Source organism: Lutzomyia longipalpis, chromosome 2 (assembly GCF_024334085.1).
Source record: "Lutzomyia longipalpis isolate SR_M1_2022 chromosome 2, ASM2433408v1".
In the NCBI taxonomy this organism is placed as follows: domain Eukaryota; kingdom Metazoa; phylum Arthropoda; class Insecta; order Diptera; family Psychodidae; genus Lutzomyia; species Lutzomyia longipalpis.
Window position 1 is genome coordinate 38,767,138 of NC_074708.1, and position 13,106 is coordinate 38,780,243.

General features: G+C 32.2%; 1 protein-coding gene across 3 annotated transcripts; it reads right to left on the reverse strand.

The window, feature by feature from the left end:
• Positions 1-305: 305 nt before the first annotated feature.
• Positions 306-11,148, reverse strand: LOC129791352 (glycoprotein-N-acetylgalactosamine 3-beta-galactosyltransferase 1-like). 3 transcript variants are annotated; one of them, XM_055829493.1, is made up of 6 exons: positions 10,992-11,148; positions 9,861-10,100; positions 4,592-4,918; positions 2,939-3,004; positions 2,049-2,569; positions 306-1,978 (listed from the first exon to the last, which is right to left on the reverse strand). In XM_055829493.1, exons 2-6 carry the CDS (start codon positions 9,880-9,882, stop codon positions 1,736-1,738), a joined length of 1,179 nt encoding a protein of 392 aa, XP_055685468.1. In that variant the 5' UTR covers positions 9,883-10,100; positions 10,992-11,148; the 3' UTR covers positions 306-1,735. The 3 variants fall into 3 exon arrangements, with proteins under 3 accessions (XP_055685468.1, XP_055685470.1, XP_055685469.1); XM_055829495.1 differs by lacking the exons at positions 9,861-10,100; positions 10,992-11,148 and adding exons at positions 7,817-8,029; positions 8,098-8,590; XM_055829494.1 differs by lacking the exons at positions 9,861-10,100; positions 10,992-11,148 and adding an exon at positions 7,817-8,614.
• Positions 11,149-13,106: the final 1,958 nt, after the last annotated feature.

Below are 13,106 nucleotides of genomic sequence, written 5' to 3' on the forward strand. Positions count from 1 at the left end.
ACGTAATAAAAAATTAATTGCAAATATTATTCATTTTGCCCTCCTTTTATCACCACTTGAGGCACCTCTTGGCGGCTATGCTTGAGCATTATATGTATCTACTTACTCTGCACATAATTTCATTCCCCATTGACTCTATAATCTATTAAAATTGCAATATATCTTCATTAAAGAATGGATTAGTTACCTCGTATAGTTTCCGATCTCATTGGGCGATAAAGAAAATCACTCTGCAATTAATCTAATATGAATATATCAGAGACGATCTTAAGAATTTCACACAAAAAAGTAATAAAAATTGTAAATTATATTACTTTTTTTTCTCTTTATTAATAATTATTATTACAAATGGCATTGTCGAGTTGGTTACATAAGGTCGAGAGAAAAGAAAACAAGTTGCGACAATAAATGCATCTTAACTTTATGACTATGTTTCTTAAACATTACATTATTTTCTTGAATATCGCTTGAATTTTTGCAACACATGCACACTCACACACACATAAAATTCCTTTCAAATTCACACAAATCTCTGAGACTTCTTTTATCTGGGTTTAAAACACATTAAAAAAAATAAAATGAACTTTGTATTAAGCTAAGACAAAATTGTAAAATCAACTACAAAACCTTGCAGAATTATTCATAAAAGAAATCAATATAAGAAGATTATCCAAATCCTACCAGTCATGGTATTTTGTCCAAAAGTTTTTTTCTTTCATAAATTTAATAAATTTCAAATAAATAATTATCTCCAAAGAAATAAATTACAAATCTAACGAATAGACAATGGAATATTAAGACAATGAGCGCCTTAATGATTTACAAATCTATATTGGTAAAGAAAATCTAATCCTGACTAAAGAATTTAATCAAAAAAAAATAACATCACTTGCACAACTCAATGTTTACTAAAGCGCAATTTGAAATCACTTTTTTTTCTTCACTCCTCAATTTACAAATTTTTATTATGACTATTTTCACAAATAAATTAACTAAATCTAATAGAGAAAAAAATCTATTCACAATTTTATTCTTTTTTTTTTTTCTTAAAGAGAAGTTTGAGATAATCTTTCGAGTCCTTCACGACAAAAGGTGAAATTCACAACTTAAAGTCCGAATAAGGTTACTTAAGACAGGATTAATTTTTCAAACTAGGTTTTAAATTTTCTAAGCTGGGCTTCAATTTTTTTAACTAGGCTTGAAACTTTTCAGATCAAACTTTTTTTTAAACATGGCCTAAATTTTTTTCTTGGCTTTAGTTTTTTTTTTTAGCTAGTTTTCAGTTTTTGAGCTAAATTTGAGCCGAATAAGATCATGGTTAACCTTTTCCAAACTTGGCCTAATTTATTTTTAAACTAGGCTAAACCTTTAAGTTCATAAGGGTCTGACTTTAAATCTTGGCCTAAATTATATAATCCAAACTTTTAAACTTTTAAGACCAACTTTGTCCTGATTCAGCCTGACTTAATCTTAAAGTCACAAAGTTTGACCTTAAAAAATGTTGTAAAAACCTTAAGTTCGGTTAAAAAATAATTAAAGCCCGACTTAAAAACTAACTAAAACCAAACTTAACAGTCAGAAGCCTAGAAAAACTAAAGCCTGACATAAGAAACTAACTAAACCGAACTTCAAAATGAATTTTAACCCAAAGTCTCACTCAAAGACCAGTGAGAAAGTTTTTTTGATAAATTAGGAAAAAAAACAAAATCTATGGCATCTTTTTCAGTTTTAAAATTTACCGTTTGGATTCTTTGGCTCCATTTTCCGTATTAGTTTTCTGCTGTTGTACTACATCCTGCTGACTAGTGGAAATGCTACTTTGCGTTTGATTGCCATATGGTCGCTTCTCAGGTAATGTCTGGGGGTAGGCAATAATCCCATATGGTCGCAGGTGGTAGATTAAATAGTCAAGAACGTACATCTCATTCGGTGAGACGTAGTGAAAGGAAATGGCATTGTCTGAGCAACAATCCAAGCCCTACAATAAAGGAATGAAATGTAAGAACTTGAACGAAAAGCTTCAAGTAGTTTTCTATGATGAAACTTACTTCATCCGTTGGATAGTAGATGTACTTCCAGTACCAAAAATCTTTATCAACGTGATTTGGAATGAGATGATGCTCCGGGACAAATGGGAAGAATCTCCCCCTTCCTTCGGCATCCCTTGAATCACCCGCCGTTACATTGACCTTCTCTAAGCACTTCCCCATTTCGGCATCTTCAGCCCCACGTCCATCCTGCCGGCATTTGGTCTTATCCGGCAGAGCTTCGGTAACAAATCTCCGTACGGCTTCCCTGCTGAGCACATACCCAGCTCCACCGGACATGTAGCCCTGCTTGACAATTGGCTTGAATTTGCACCCAAAGAAAATTGGTTGCTCCGGGGAGTATTTGTATAGCATAAATCGCAAATTCTCCACAATTACATACGTGTCATCGTCAGCCTTCATAAACCAATCGTAATCATTGAAGTGATTCTTATACACATACTTGAATGCTTCCTTCGTCTTCGCCCACAAATTATCACGTCCTTCACCAACGGGCAATGCCACAGTCCCCAATTCCGGATCTACAAACACACCAACACATCATCATTAGATATGCATTGTTTTGTTAGTACTTCTCCCCCTCTAAAACACTTCTTTAAATATTCTAACAAGCCCCTTAAGTTTTTTTTTATCAGCCCCCTTTTGACTAATACGGCAATATTTCAAAGCAATTGCGTAGTGAAAGAAATTTTTCGACAAAACTGATATGGGATTAATCATTTCACGTCGGAAGTTATAAAGACTTCACTTGTTTACAGTACCGTCAAAAAAAAGTTCCTCTCCAAAACGAAGCGATAATTTTATCACAAAAAGCCACATAAAGTGATTTTTTTTAGCACGAACTCTAAATACGAAAATCCACATACACGCACGATTTTTTCTTAACGTACCTTCTTTAGAACTCATGAATAACATTTTGTTGCATCTCGCTGCCCACGTCCTCTTCACATGGAGGGCTATCAATCAAAATGAAGAAACAGATTTATCAATTGGCTGGTATTGCTTTCCATTTAAAAAAGAAAAAAACAGTTCGCAACTTAATTAATTTTAATTACTACACAGAGGAACCATTTGAGTGTAAAAAAAAACCTTACAAGTGGCTGTTGATGGAAAGGTCAGGAAGGGTAGTATGAGCAAACAAAAAAAATATGTGTGAGTAATATTTGCCCATTAAGTGATGAAATGCCTTAAGATTAAAATCTTGCTAGGTGGGAGAGTATACATATCATATACAGACCCTGTCAAGTTTAATATGAGAGTAGAAGTCAAATTCAATTAGACAAACAATTTGGAATTATTTTTGAATGGAAATCCGATATTAGATGAAACGTTTTGAAGTTAAATGAATCTTGTCTGGTATGTAGGTGGACTAGGTCAGGAAAAAACTGGCCTGAATATTATTCTGTTTTATAAATCAATGTATTTTTTGGGTCGTTTTTGCCTCTTTTAACAGATAAAGCTTTCAAAAAACAAACATTTATTATTCCAAAATTTTTTTTTCGAAAATACCTTTTAAGATAATCAGGAATAACGAAAAGAATAACAGTCAGTCTTAAATAATTTTGTAGAACATAAAAAAAACTGAGAAATTAAAATTGATTTTTTTGCCAGAATCGACTCCAAAAATTTAACCTCACTATTCAGTCGGGCTTAAAAATTTAAGTCAATTTTAAGGTTAAGTCAGTTTTTTTTTGAAGTCTAACTTAAAATTTTTAAGTCGGTCTTAAAATTTGTTAGTCGGTCTTAAAATTTTCAAGTCAGAATAGATTGCATATTTTTTAATAAATTTTACAAACTTTGATGCACTTTTTGGAACTTAAAACTGCTGATTTTAAAGTACAGGAAAAATGAAATTTTAAAAAAATGTCGCAATCTGCATATCGAGGACTACATTATAAAAACTGGCTAACTTTTTATGGGTTCCGAACCAGCTTAGCCGTTTTTACAATGTAGCCTTCGATATGTAATCTGTTAATCGGACTTAAAAATTTTAAGTCAGACTTTGAAAAAAAACTGACATAAAACGTTAAGACCAACTTAAAAACTGACTTAAAATTTTAAGCCCGACTGAGTAGTGAATTCCACCCACAATTTGATATAGAAATCCTCATTAAATGAAGAAAATCAGTGCTTAAATTCTTTAATAATAATTTTTGTAAAACTATTGTAAAAATTTTAAAAATAAATTTACAAAAAAGTAAAAAAAAAAATATTATAGAAAATTTTGAAAACAAAAATAATAATTAAAGTAAAATCATTTTTTTTTAAATTCTTTTTTTTTTAAACTTAAATTCTCACTATTAAAATTTATATACATAAAATGTAATATATACATAGTCCTATTATAGATTATAGATAACCATGTATCTCTTGGATATAATAAACCATTATTCATTCATTTATTCAAATATTCAGAAATCTTTGTGATTAGGGAGAGCAGGACAAAAACGTCATAAAAGTATTTAAAAACAAATAATTTTTATTTTTAAAGAGCCCTAAACAACCTTAAACTAATTGTAAAGAGTAACATCAACAATATATACCTTTCTTCTTGTGATTTGAAGGATTTGTCATGACCCAACAGAGTACCCGTACTTCCTTGTACAACTTCTCAGAGAGCGTCTTATTTTCTAGGGCATGAGCCTCATCGTGCTCCCCATGGAAGCGTACCTCCACTTCCGGCCCTGATTCATCGTACAGCTCACTTCCCTTGTGGGGGTCACGGTGTTTGTGCTCACCAATACCTGACAGCCAATAAATCCTCCCCGGTGTTGAGGATGAAATAAACATTGCCGCCATGGAAAATCCCAAGATGATACCCACAATTAAGGTAATCAGGGATCGTCTATTTGAAATGAGGTAGCGGGAGCCTGTAAGACATTATGAGCACTTCTTGTACAAATTGCCAACCATTCGTCAAAATCTATATAGACGAATGATTAAAGCGATTTTTTTGTTGTCTTTCACATTCGCTAAATGGCATTTCGGGTTAAAAATTTATTGGTTTATGATCCCCAAAGTGTTTATTAGATTGTTCCTGCTCTCTATATGGTCGAAATGATATTTGTAGCTAAAACGAGAGATTAGACAGACAACCATGGAACTGATAAGCACTTATGTAATAAAGTTTTTTAATGGTTTGTTCGCAAAAAAGTTATGTAGGTTTTGTAAACAATTTTCCTCTAAAAAAAAATTCGAATTATTATTATTTTTTATTGCCAAAACTTTACCAGACATATGTATGTCCCATGTTATTTTAAGGTTCGTTAACTTCGGACGAAAATATTCATTGAATTGAGCTTAAATCGGTTAAATTGACCAAAAGATAAATAAAGTTATATCTTGTTTTTGCCCATAAACTTCCATTAGGGTTTTTCATCACCACCGGAAGTGTGATACATACCTACTATTTTTTGCCATCATCTAATGCCACTCTTTGAGGCAATTTAACAAAAAAAAAGAGACGAGCTGTATATGAAAAATGAACACGATTGCAAAAGTTCATCCATACAGAATTATCTTCACCGACAAATTGCACGACTATCTGACATCTTCGAATTTATCTCGTGGCGCGCGCGATGACATCATGAAGGTTGAATACCATGCGGATTTTTACGTCATTCATTCATTAGAATTGCACTCTCTATTCGGAAAAGACCTTCAGTTGAGGTACAAAAAAAAGCGCGCGCGAGCCAGGTTTTGGTTCCTGGTACAGCGCATAAAGTGAAATGTGTTGCACCTTTGCTTGGGCAAAAATTGACAAGTGAATGAATGTTAGAGGAATAAGCATGAAAAAATACAAGAGGAAGTACATAATAGCCTATATGGTACAATCTTTTGAATCAAAGAGCGAAATTTTTTAAGAAAATAATCGGAATTTTTAAGTTTTCTTTACAAACTATTAATAGAATTTTCAAGGGGTGTTTATCTGAGTGAAAAGATTCAGATTATTTAGATGATTCGCTTAAAAAATCAAAATATTCAGCAAACGAACATTTCTTTGTTTTTAGTCTTTAATTGGTAGAGACTGAGGAGCAAAAGCCTAAAAAGTACTAAATTTTAGCCAAAAAGTTGAATTCAATTTAGTACTTTATATTACTACTATAGGCTTTAGTACTTTTTTCCAGGGTATTCAGTATACTTTTTCAGCTAGAATTTACTATATTTTTGGATAAAATTTAGTACCTACTTTTAATTATTAAAGTTAGTACTTTTTTTGGCTTGAATTTATTACTTTGACTAGAATTTTGTATTATTTTTTGAAAATTGAATCTTAAGAAGTAAATTCAATAATTAAATGTCCTTAATTCTAATCAAAAACATACTAAATTCTAGCCAAAAATATAATAAATTCTAACCGAAAAAGTTCTGAATTCAATAGGAAAAAAAGTATTAATTTTAAGCTGAAAAAGTACTGTATTCTAGTGGAAGAAGTGAAATTCAATTTAGTACTTTAGAAGCTTAGATTTAGTACTTTTCCTATTGTATTCAGTATACCTATACTTTTTTATCTAGAATTAAGGTATGCTTTTGGCTAGAATGTAGTATGTTTTCCGATAGAATTTAGTACTTTTTAACTACTATTGAATTTAGTACTTTTTAGGCTTGAATTTATTACTTCAGCTAGATTTTAGTACTTTTTAAGATTCAATCTTAAGTAGAAAATTCAAAAGGTATATGAAAGTACTAAATTCTAGCCAAAAACATATTTAATTCTAACCAAAAATATAGTAAATCTAACCGAAAAAGTTTTGAATTTAATTGGAAATGTACTAAATCTAAGCCAATAAAGTACTAAATTTACGACGATAATAGGCCTAAAAAAGAACTAAATTCAATCATGAAAAGTACTTAAAAAGCAGTAAATTCTAACCGAGAACGTAGTAAATTCAAGCCGAAGAAATACTAAATTCTAGCTGAGAATGAGAATATTCAGATCTTTGAAAAATATTGTGATTATTCGCCAACCTCGTCAGATAAACACCCCTTTAGAATTTTATAGTGATTCTGCATTCTGAATTTAAATCGCTAAAAAATCTTTTTTTTTGTAGAAAAAAAATCTCACAATCACTAATCATAAAGAATGAAGGATAGCGTAGATATTTCATTAAAATTTATACTAACATACTCGCAAAAGAATGCTCAACCTCATAGTTTAATCACAAGAAACTATTATTCTAATCATTTTCTTTACTACACCAAAAAATATAAAGAAGAGTAAAAAAAAGTTTTCTTTATCACCCCAGATCAAACACTTTGTGCTAAAACCTTCCCTGCTGAAGCTAAACTGGCGACAAAATCCACGGTGATGGTCCAGGAAAATTTGCGATTATTGATCTTAGCAATTTGCACACACAGCCTGTGTCAGAAAAAAGTCTGGCTCGCCGAGGTAAATGATTTGTGAGTATGATGAAGTCACATGGAACTTTTTTTCTCTCTTTCTTTCTTACATTTGATTGCAAAGCAAAAATGTAAATAAAACAACAATCAAGAGAGGAAGGGGGGTATCCACAAAAAAATGCACTACGTCGTGGAAAATTAGCTGAAAATGCTATTTTCATCGACGCATTGATGCTCTTGAAATATGTTCACAAATTATTAAATAAAAAGAATGTTTGGAAAAACATAACGGGGTTTTTCACAAGAGATATTTTGAAGAAGAAATCTCCTCTCACACAAATCAAGCGTTTAAGAACAAGAATAAGAACAATTAGCAGGTGAAGATCATTGGGTATATAAAGGTGGAAGTTCCAAGCTCCCAAACTCACCTGGATTATTCATTGTATTGGAATTTTTTAAAAAAATCTTAACGATGGATTGTTTTAAATAAATTCTTTTATGGTTTCTGTACCACTCACAAAGTCTTCATGATTCCTCACAAAAATATGTCCCATTTAAGGTCTTTACCAATGACTTTTTATAGCAATTTTCGCTCCTTTTTCCAACACATTCTGCCCACAAACACCTTATCACACGAACCACTGAAAGCGGAATATAGTCAGAAAATGAACTGAAATGAGATTACAGCTTTTTTTGTCTACTCTTCCACCTTTTTTTGTGCTTTCTCAAAGCAAATTACAATACAGTTTTCTCATTTCCTCACTCGCGATAGCTTTGCGCTAGAACTTTATTAATGTTAATTGTTAATTCGTGAGATAGCTAGAAAAATATTTAGTTTTACAAAAAAATATAAATTTTACGATTTTCAAAACGAAACGTCTTCTTATCACTCTTCACCCTACGATTGTCATGTGGACGCGCGAAAAAGAATAAAAAAACAGTGAGAGATCGGAAACACACCAAGCAATTAATTCAATCTATTGCTGATAAGGCAAACAAGGTGAACAACGAATAAAAATGATTAATTTCAACACACCAACAGTCAAATAATTCTCCCCACAGACACTCCATTCTTTTCTTTTCTTTTTTTTTTAAGTCAATTACAAGCCAATATGTCGTGGCTTTAAGTGATTTGTAGGCTGAGATTCAATCTTGTGTAGTTTTTAAAATATATTGCCACATTCGCCCCGCGACTGAATTGACTTGTCAGACTGATGATACAATATACTTTGGGGCGCCAAGGGGCGGAGGAATATGTGAGTGAGGTGAATAGGTCATCATTCACACACACACGCAGTATAAATATAGAGCAGTATGCAAAGGGGGCAAATCAATTTAAATAATTTATACGTTGAATGATCTTTCTTATTCTAATTAGAATATTTATTGAGTAAATCCTGCTTTATATAGATCGTCATTTAATTAGGTAACAGCATAGTTTGTATGGGTTGTAAGAAAGGTATTATTAGAATTTTAGAATTCTTTTAGATGTCAGAAAAAAACATCCTAAAAGTTCAGACAGTTTTAGCTTTTCTTTCTGGTCAAAATAAATTATTCTGAGAAATTATTTTAAAAAGGAATTTTTTAAATTCTACCAGAGACGTTAACACTTAGAGGATCGAGGTTTCTAACCTCAATGGTTTGACCTTCATTTTCTCTTAAAAGAAAATGTTTTTCCAAGTTTTCTTTCGACGATATTGAAGTAATGAAACTTCCCTACACATAGATGCAGAATTTATCGTGATATTTTTAAGAAATTTTATTCTCTGACGCTTTAAAAAATGTCAAATTGGCCACGGTGGCCAGGAAAATCCTGAAAGGGTTAAACATTAATAAAAATCAAAAAGTTGAATAAATGTTAGCCGTTAAGAAAGAATATTAATTTTCGTAAAACAATAAAAAGAACAGGCATAGAAAACTTGCGTCAAATGTTAAAAATGCTCAATCAAAAGAAATTAGGTATAAAAAACTGCCTATTCTAATTCTGCAGGCATTTATATGACTTTTGTGTGTATGACAACCCTAGACTCTAACTAGGGTGATTTTTAAACAATTTTAATGTCTTCTAAATTTAAAGAAAATGTATTTCTTTTCCTAGAAAAATTCTAGAATAATTTTACGCTTCTGTATTTAGAAAAGTATTGGCGATTCATTTCATTTGAGAGAAAATTTTTAAAAATATATATTTTTTACATTGTAAAGTCCTGAAGAAGATCCCATTGGCACCGAAACATCATCTTGAGGAAAAAATAAAAAAAAAATAACCGATTTCTTGTCATTTTCAAAGAAATCTTCAAATGTTCATCATCACAGAACAATAAACCTTCAATAATTTTAAATATTATTTTATGTTTGGCTTAAAATGTACCCCATTTAATGTAATGAATATCCCCCTTTTTTCGTGAGTTTTTCCGAAACGCACGCCAGAGTAATTATTGTGAATTAACAAAGAGTTTTTATTGAGAAACTTACCCATTTCATTGTAGACTCCCATTGCCGGCGAATCAGTGTCACTTGTCCACAAATTGCTCTACCTCAATTTATCACTAAAAAATGAACCTTAAAAATAATATTCTTCCAATTATATTATGACTAAATGGCAAACATTTTCGCTGTTCCTGTCCTTCTTTGGTATCCGCACTTGTTTCCTTCTCCACCACGACTGTGTTATAGCTAATCTTTGGTAGGTTTCCTTTTGTTTCTTCTTCTTTGCTGTGGACGAGAAAGACGAAGAGAGTATTGTGAGAGATGAGGGAAAAATTCCAACTTATCTCGAAAAAGGAATTTTGTAATGTTCAGCGACTTGAGCGATAAGGAATTATGCTTCATTCTGTGACATTTAGTGTGCGGAAAAAATTACAATTACACGGTGAATTCCAAATAAGATTAGTTTTATTGAAGCTAATCATCAATTGAGGATCATGGGCACTCCATGATATCGAGAGCTCTGATTTCTCTTTAAAAATTCAACAGCTATTGCAAGTCAATGGAAATAATTTATTATTTATCTTGAAGAATGTTTTGAATTTTTTACAAAAATATTTTTAAAATCTAACTTAACAACCTATAGAATAATTCTAATTGACTTAATTAAAAATTAGAACATTTTATTATTATTTTAAAATGTGCTAAATTCTTCTTAGAATCACAACTACCCAGAGATTGGCAAACCTTACCCAGAAATCTCCCTAATAAATACATAAACTGTGTGTGAGCTTCAGAATTTTAATGACTAATATTGGGGCTTTTTATAGATCGCGTGAGTGATTTAATTCTTTAATTTTGTAAATAATTATTATTGTTTTTTTTTGTGCAAGAAGCTGTTGAATGATAAATAATAAAAAAAATCGAAAGACTTATGATTTTGTAATGACATCCCTTCAGGATCGTTCTATTGCCTCGCCTTAATTATGATCCTTTCCCCAAACTTTACCCAAGTTCTAGGTACTCAATCAATTAATAACTCTTTAGGAGTAAATAATCACACCTAATTAGGATTATTTCCATGAGAAAATCTCAAGGAAATGCATAAAGGAATATTTTTTTTGCAAACAAAAAAATTCAAACGATCTTTTTTGGAGGAAATAAACGGAAATTACTTACAGTATTTTGTTGAGGTAATATTGCCTTAATTAGGCTTTAATTTCTACCTTCTCAATCTACATAGTTATTCTATTTAGCACAGAGAAATGGTAAAAATTCTAATCGCTTTTTTTGTGAGGATAAAGGAAAATTGAAAATTGACACAATCCCAGCGGGACTAGTGTACGGGTAGTCGAACCCAGTGGGAAATACGCAACATATTTTTATCCATTACGTTTCTATACCAACACTGTACTGAAAAAGCTTGAAAATTATTGCTTTTTTCAAAATTCTTTTTACAAAATTTTATAGTTCTAGAACTTTATTCGCGTTAACTAGTTTAATCACAGAATAATGATTCTATAAGTAAATTAATTCTTAATTTAACACTTAAAGGATTTATGTGGACATCGTGGCCAATTTGGCCAAATCGAGTTTTATGTGTAGAGAATTTCAACTACTTCAAGTTAGGCGAAACTCTTTTCTTTTAAAAGATAATTACGGTCAAAGTCGAAATTATACGCGAAATTAATTTTCATACATTTTAAGAGCTTTTTGAGATTATGTTTTCCCATATTTTTCAAATCAGGATCTTTTTGTGCCTTTTGTGCACTTCACCGGTGTGAACTAATTTTATATCCGGAAGTGATCAAATAGTTTTAGAGAACTGAAGGAATAGAAGTAATTATTCAAACACAATAGGAAAATCATCAAAATTGTAGCAAAAAAATTGATTTAAATTGGCAATTTTGCATTGTTTCTACGCAATTTTGTTTTCATTATCAATTTTTTTGGAAATTGAGTGCAATGATTTTTGAAGTCCTTAAAGTTGATAAGGATTAATAAAACTTTCGTTCCTGGTTCAATAAGCAAGACTACAATTTACAAAAAAAATAATGGGTGGTATTCTAGGATAGAGACACCTTTCAAGATCAAGATAAAAATCAAAATAAAGACCAAGACTGTCGGTATTCTACTTTACGACGAATTATCCAGGAAAGTAAAATCAAAATTTGCGTTATCCTACTTGTCAGTTTCTTGGTTTCAGCTTCGCGCCAAGAAAACTTTAGCGATATCTCTTTCTAACGCATTAAATTTTTCTATTGCGCTTTCTCGTTCGCTCTTGGATGACAATTGAACGAAATTTAAACATCCATATTATGATAATTTGGCGGTAACTGGGGGGGGGGGGGGGAATGCTACTGAAAAATTTTGAATTTTTCATAGGAATCATGGTCACTTCTTCTTGCTATTGATGGAGTGACTTCCGGATTGGGGATCTCATCCCCGGATTGTCACATCCTGGAAAATCCTGGAATGCTGGTACAAAAATGTTTGTTTTTCGCCGGAATTGTAGTCACTTCTCATTGATAATGATAAAGTGACCTCCGGATTGGGGATCTCATCCCCGGATTTTCACATCCTGGACAATCCTGGGATGCTGGTGCAAAAATGTTTTTTTTCGCCGGAATTGTGGTCATTTCTCATTGGTAATGATAAAGTGACCTCCGGACTAGGGATTTCATTCCAGAATTATCAAGCCCTGAACAATTAGGGATTGCTGGTGCAAAATTGTGGTTTTTTCGCCAGAGTAGTGTTCACTCCAACATTACTAATGGGAAGTGACCATAAATCGGGCGAAAAACCCACAATTTTGCACCAGCATCCCCTAATTGTCCGGGACTTGATAATCCTGGGATGAGATCCTGAATCTGGAGGTCACTCCATCATTACCTATCAGGAGTGACCACAATTCCGGCGAAAAACCCACAATTTTGCACCAGCATTTCAGGATTGTCCAGGATGTGACAATCCTGGAATGAGATACCCAATCCGGAGGTCACTTTATCATTACAAAGGAGAAGTGACCATAATTCCGGCGAAAAACCCACAATTTTGCACCAGCATTTCAGGATTGTCCAGGATGTGAAAATCCTGGAATGAGATACCCAATCCGGAGGTCACTTTATCATTACAAAGGAGAAGTGACCATAATTCCGGCGAAAAACCCACAATTTTGCACCAGCATTTCAGGATTGTCCAGGATATGACAATCCTGGGATGAGATCCCAAATCCGGAGGTCACTTCACTATTACAAAGGAGAAGTGACCACAATACCAGTGAAAAACAAAAAT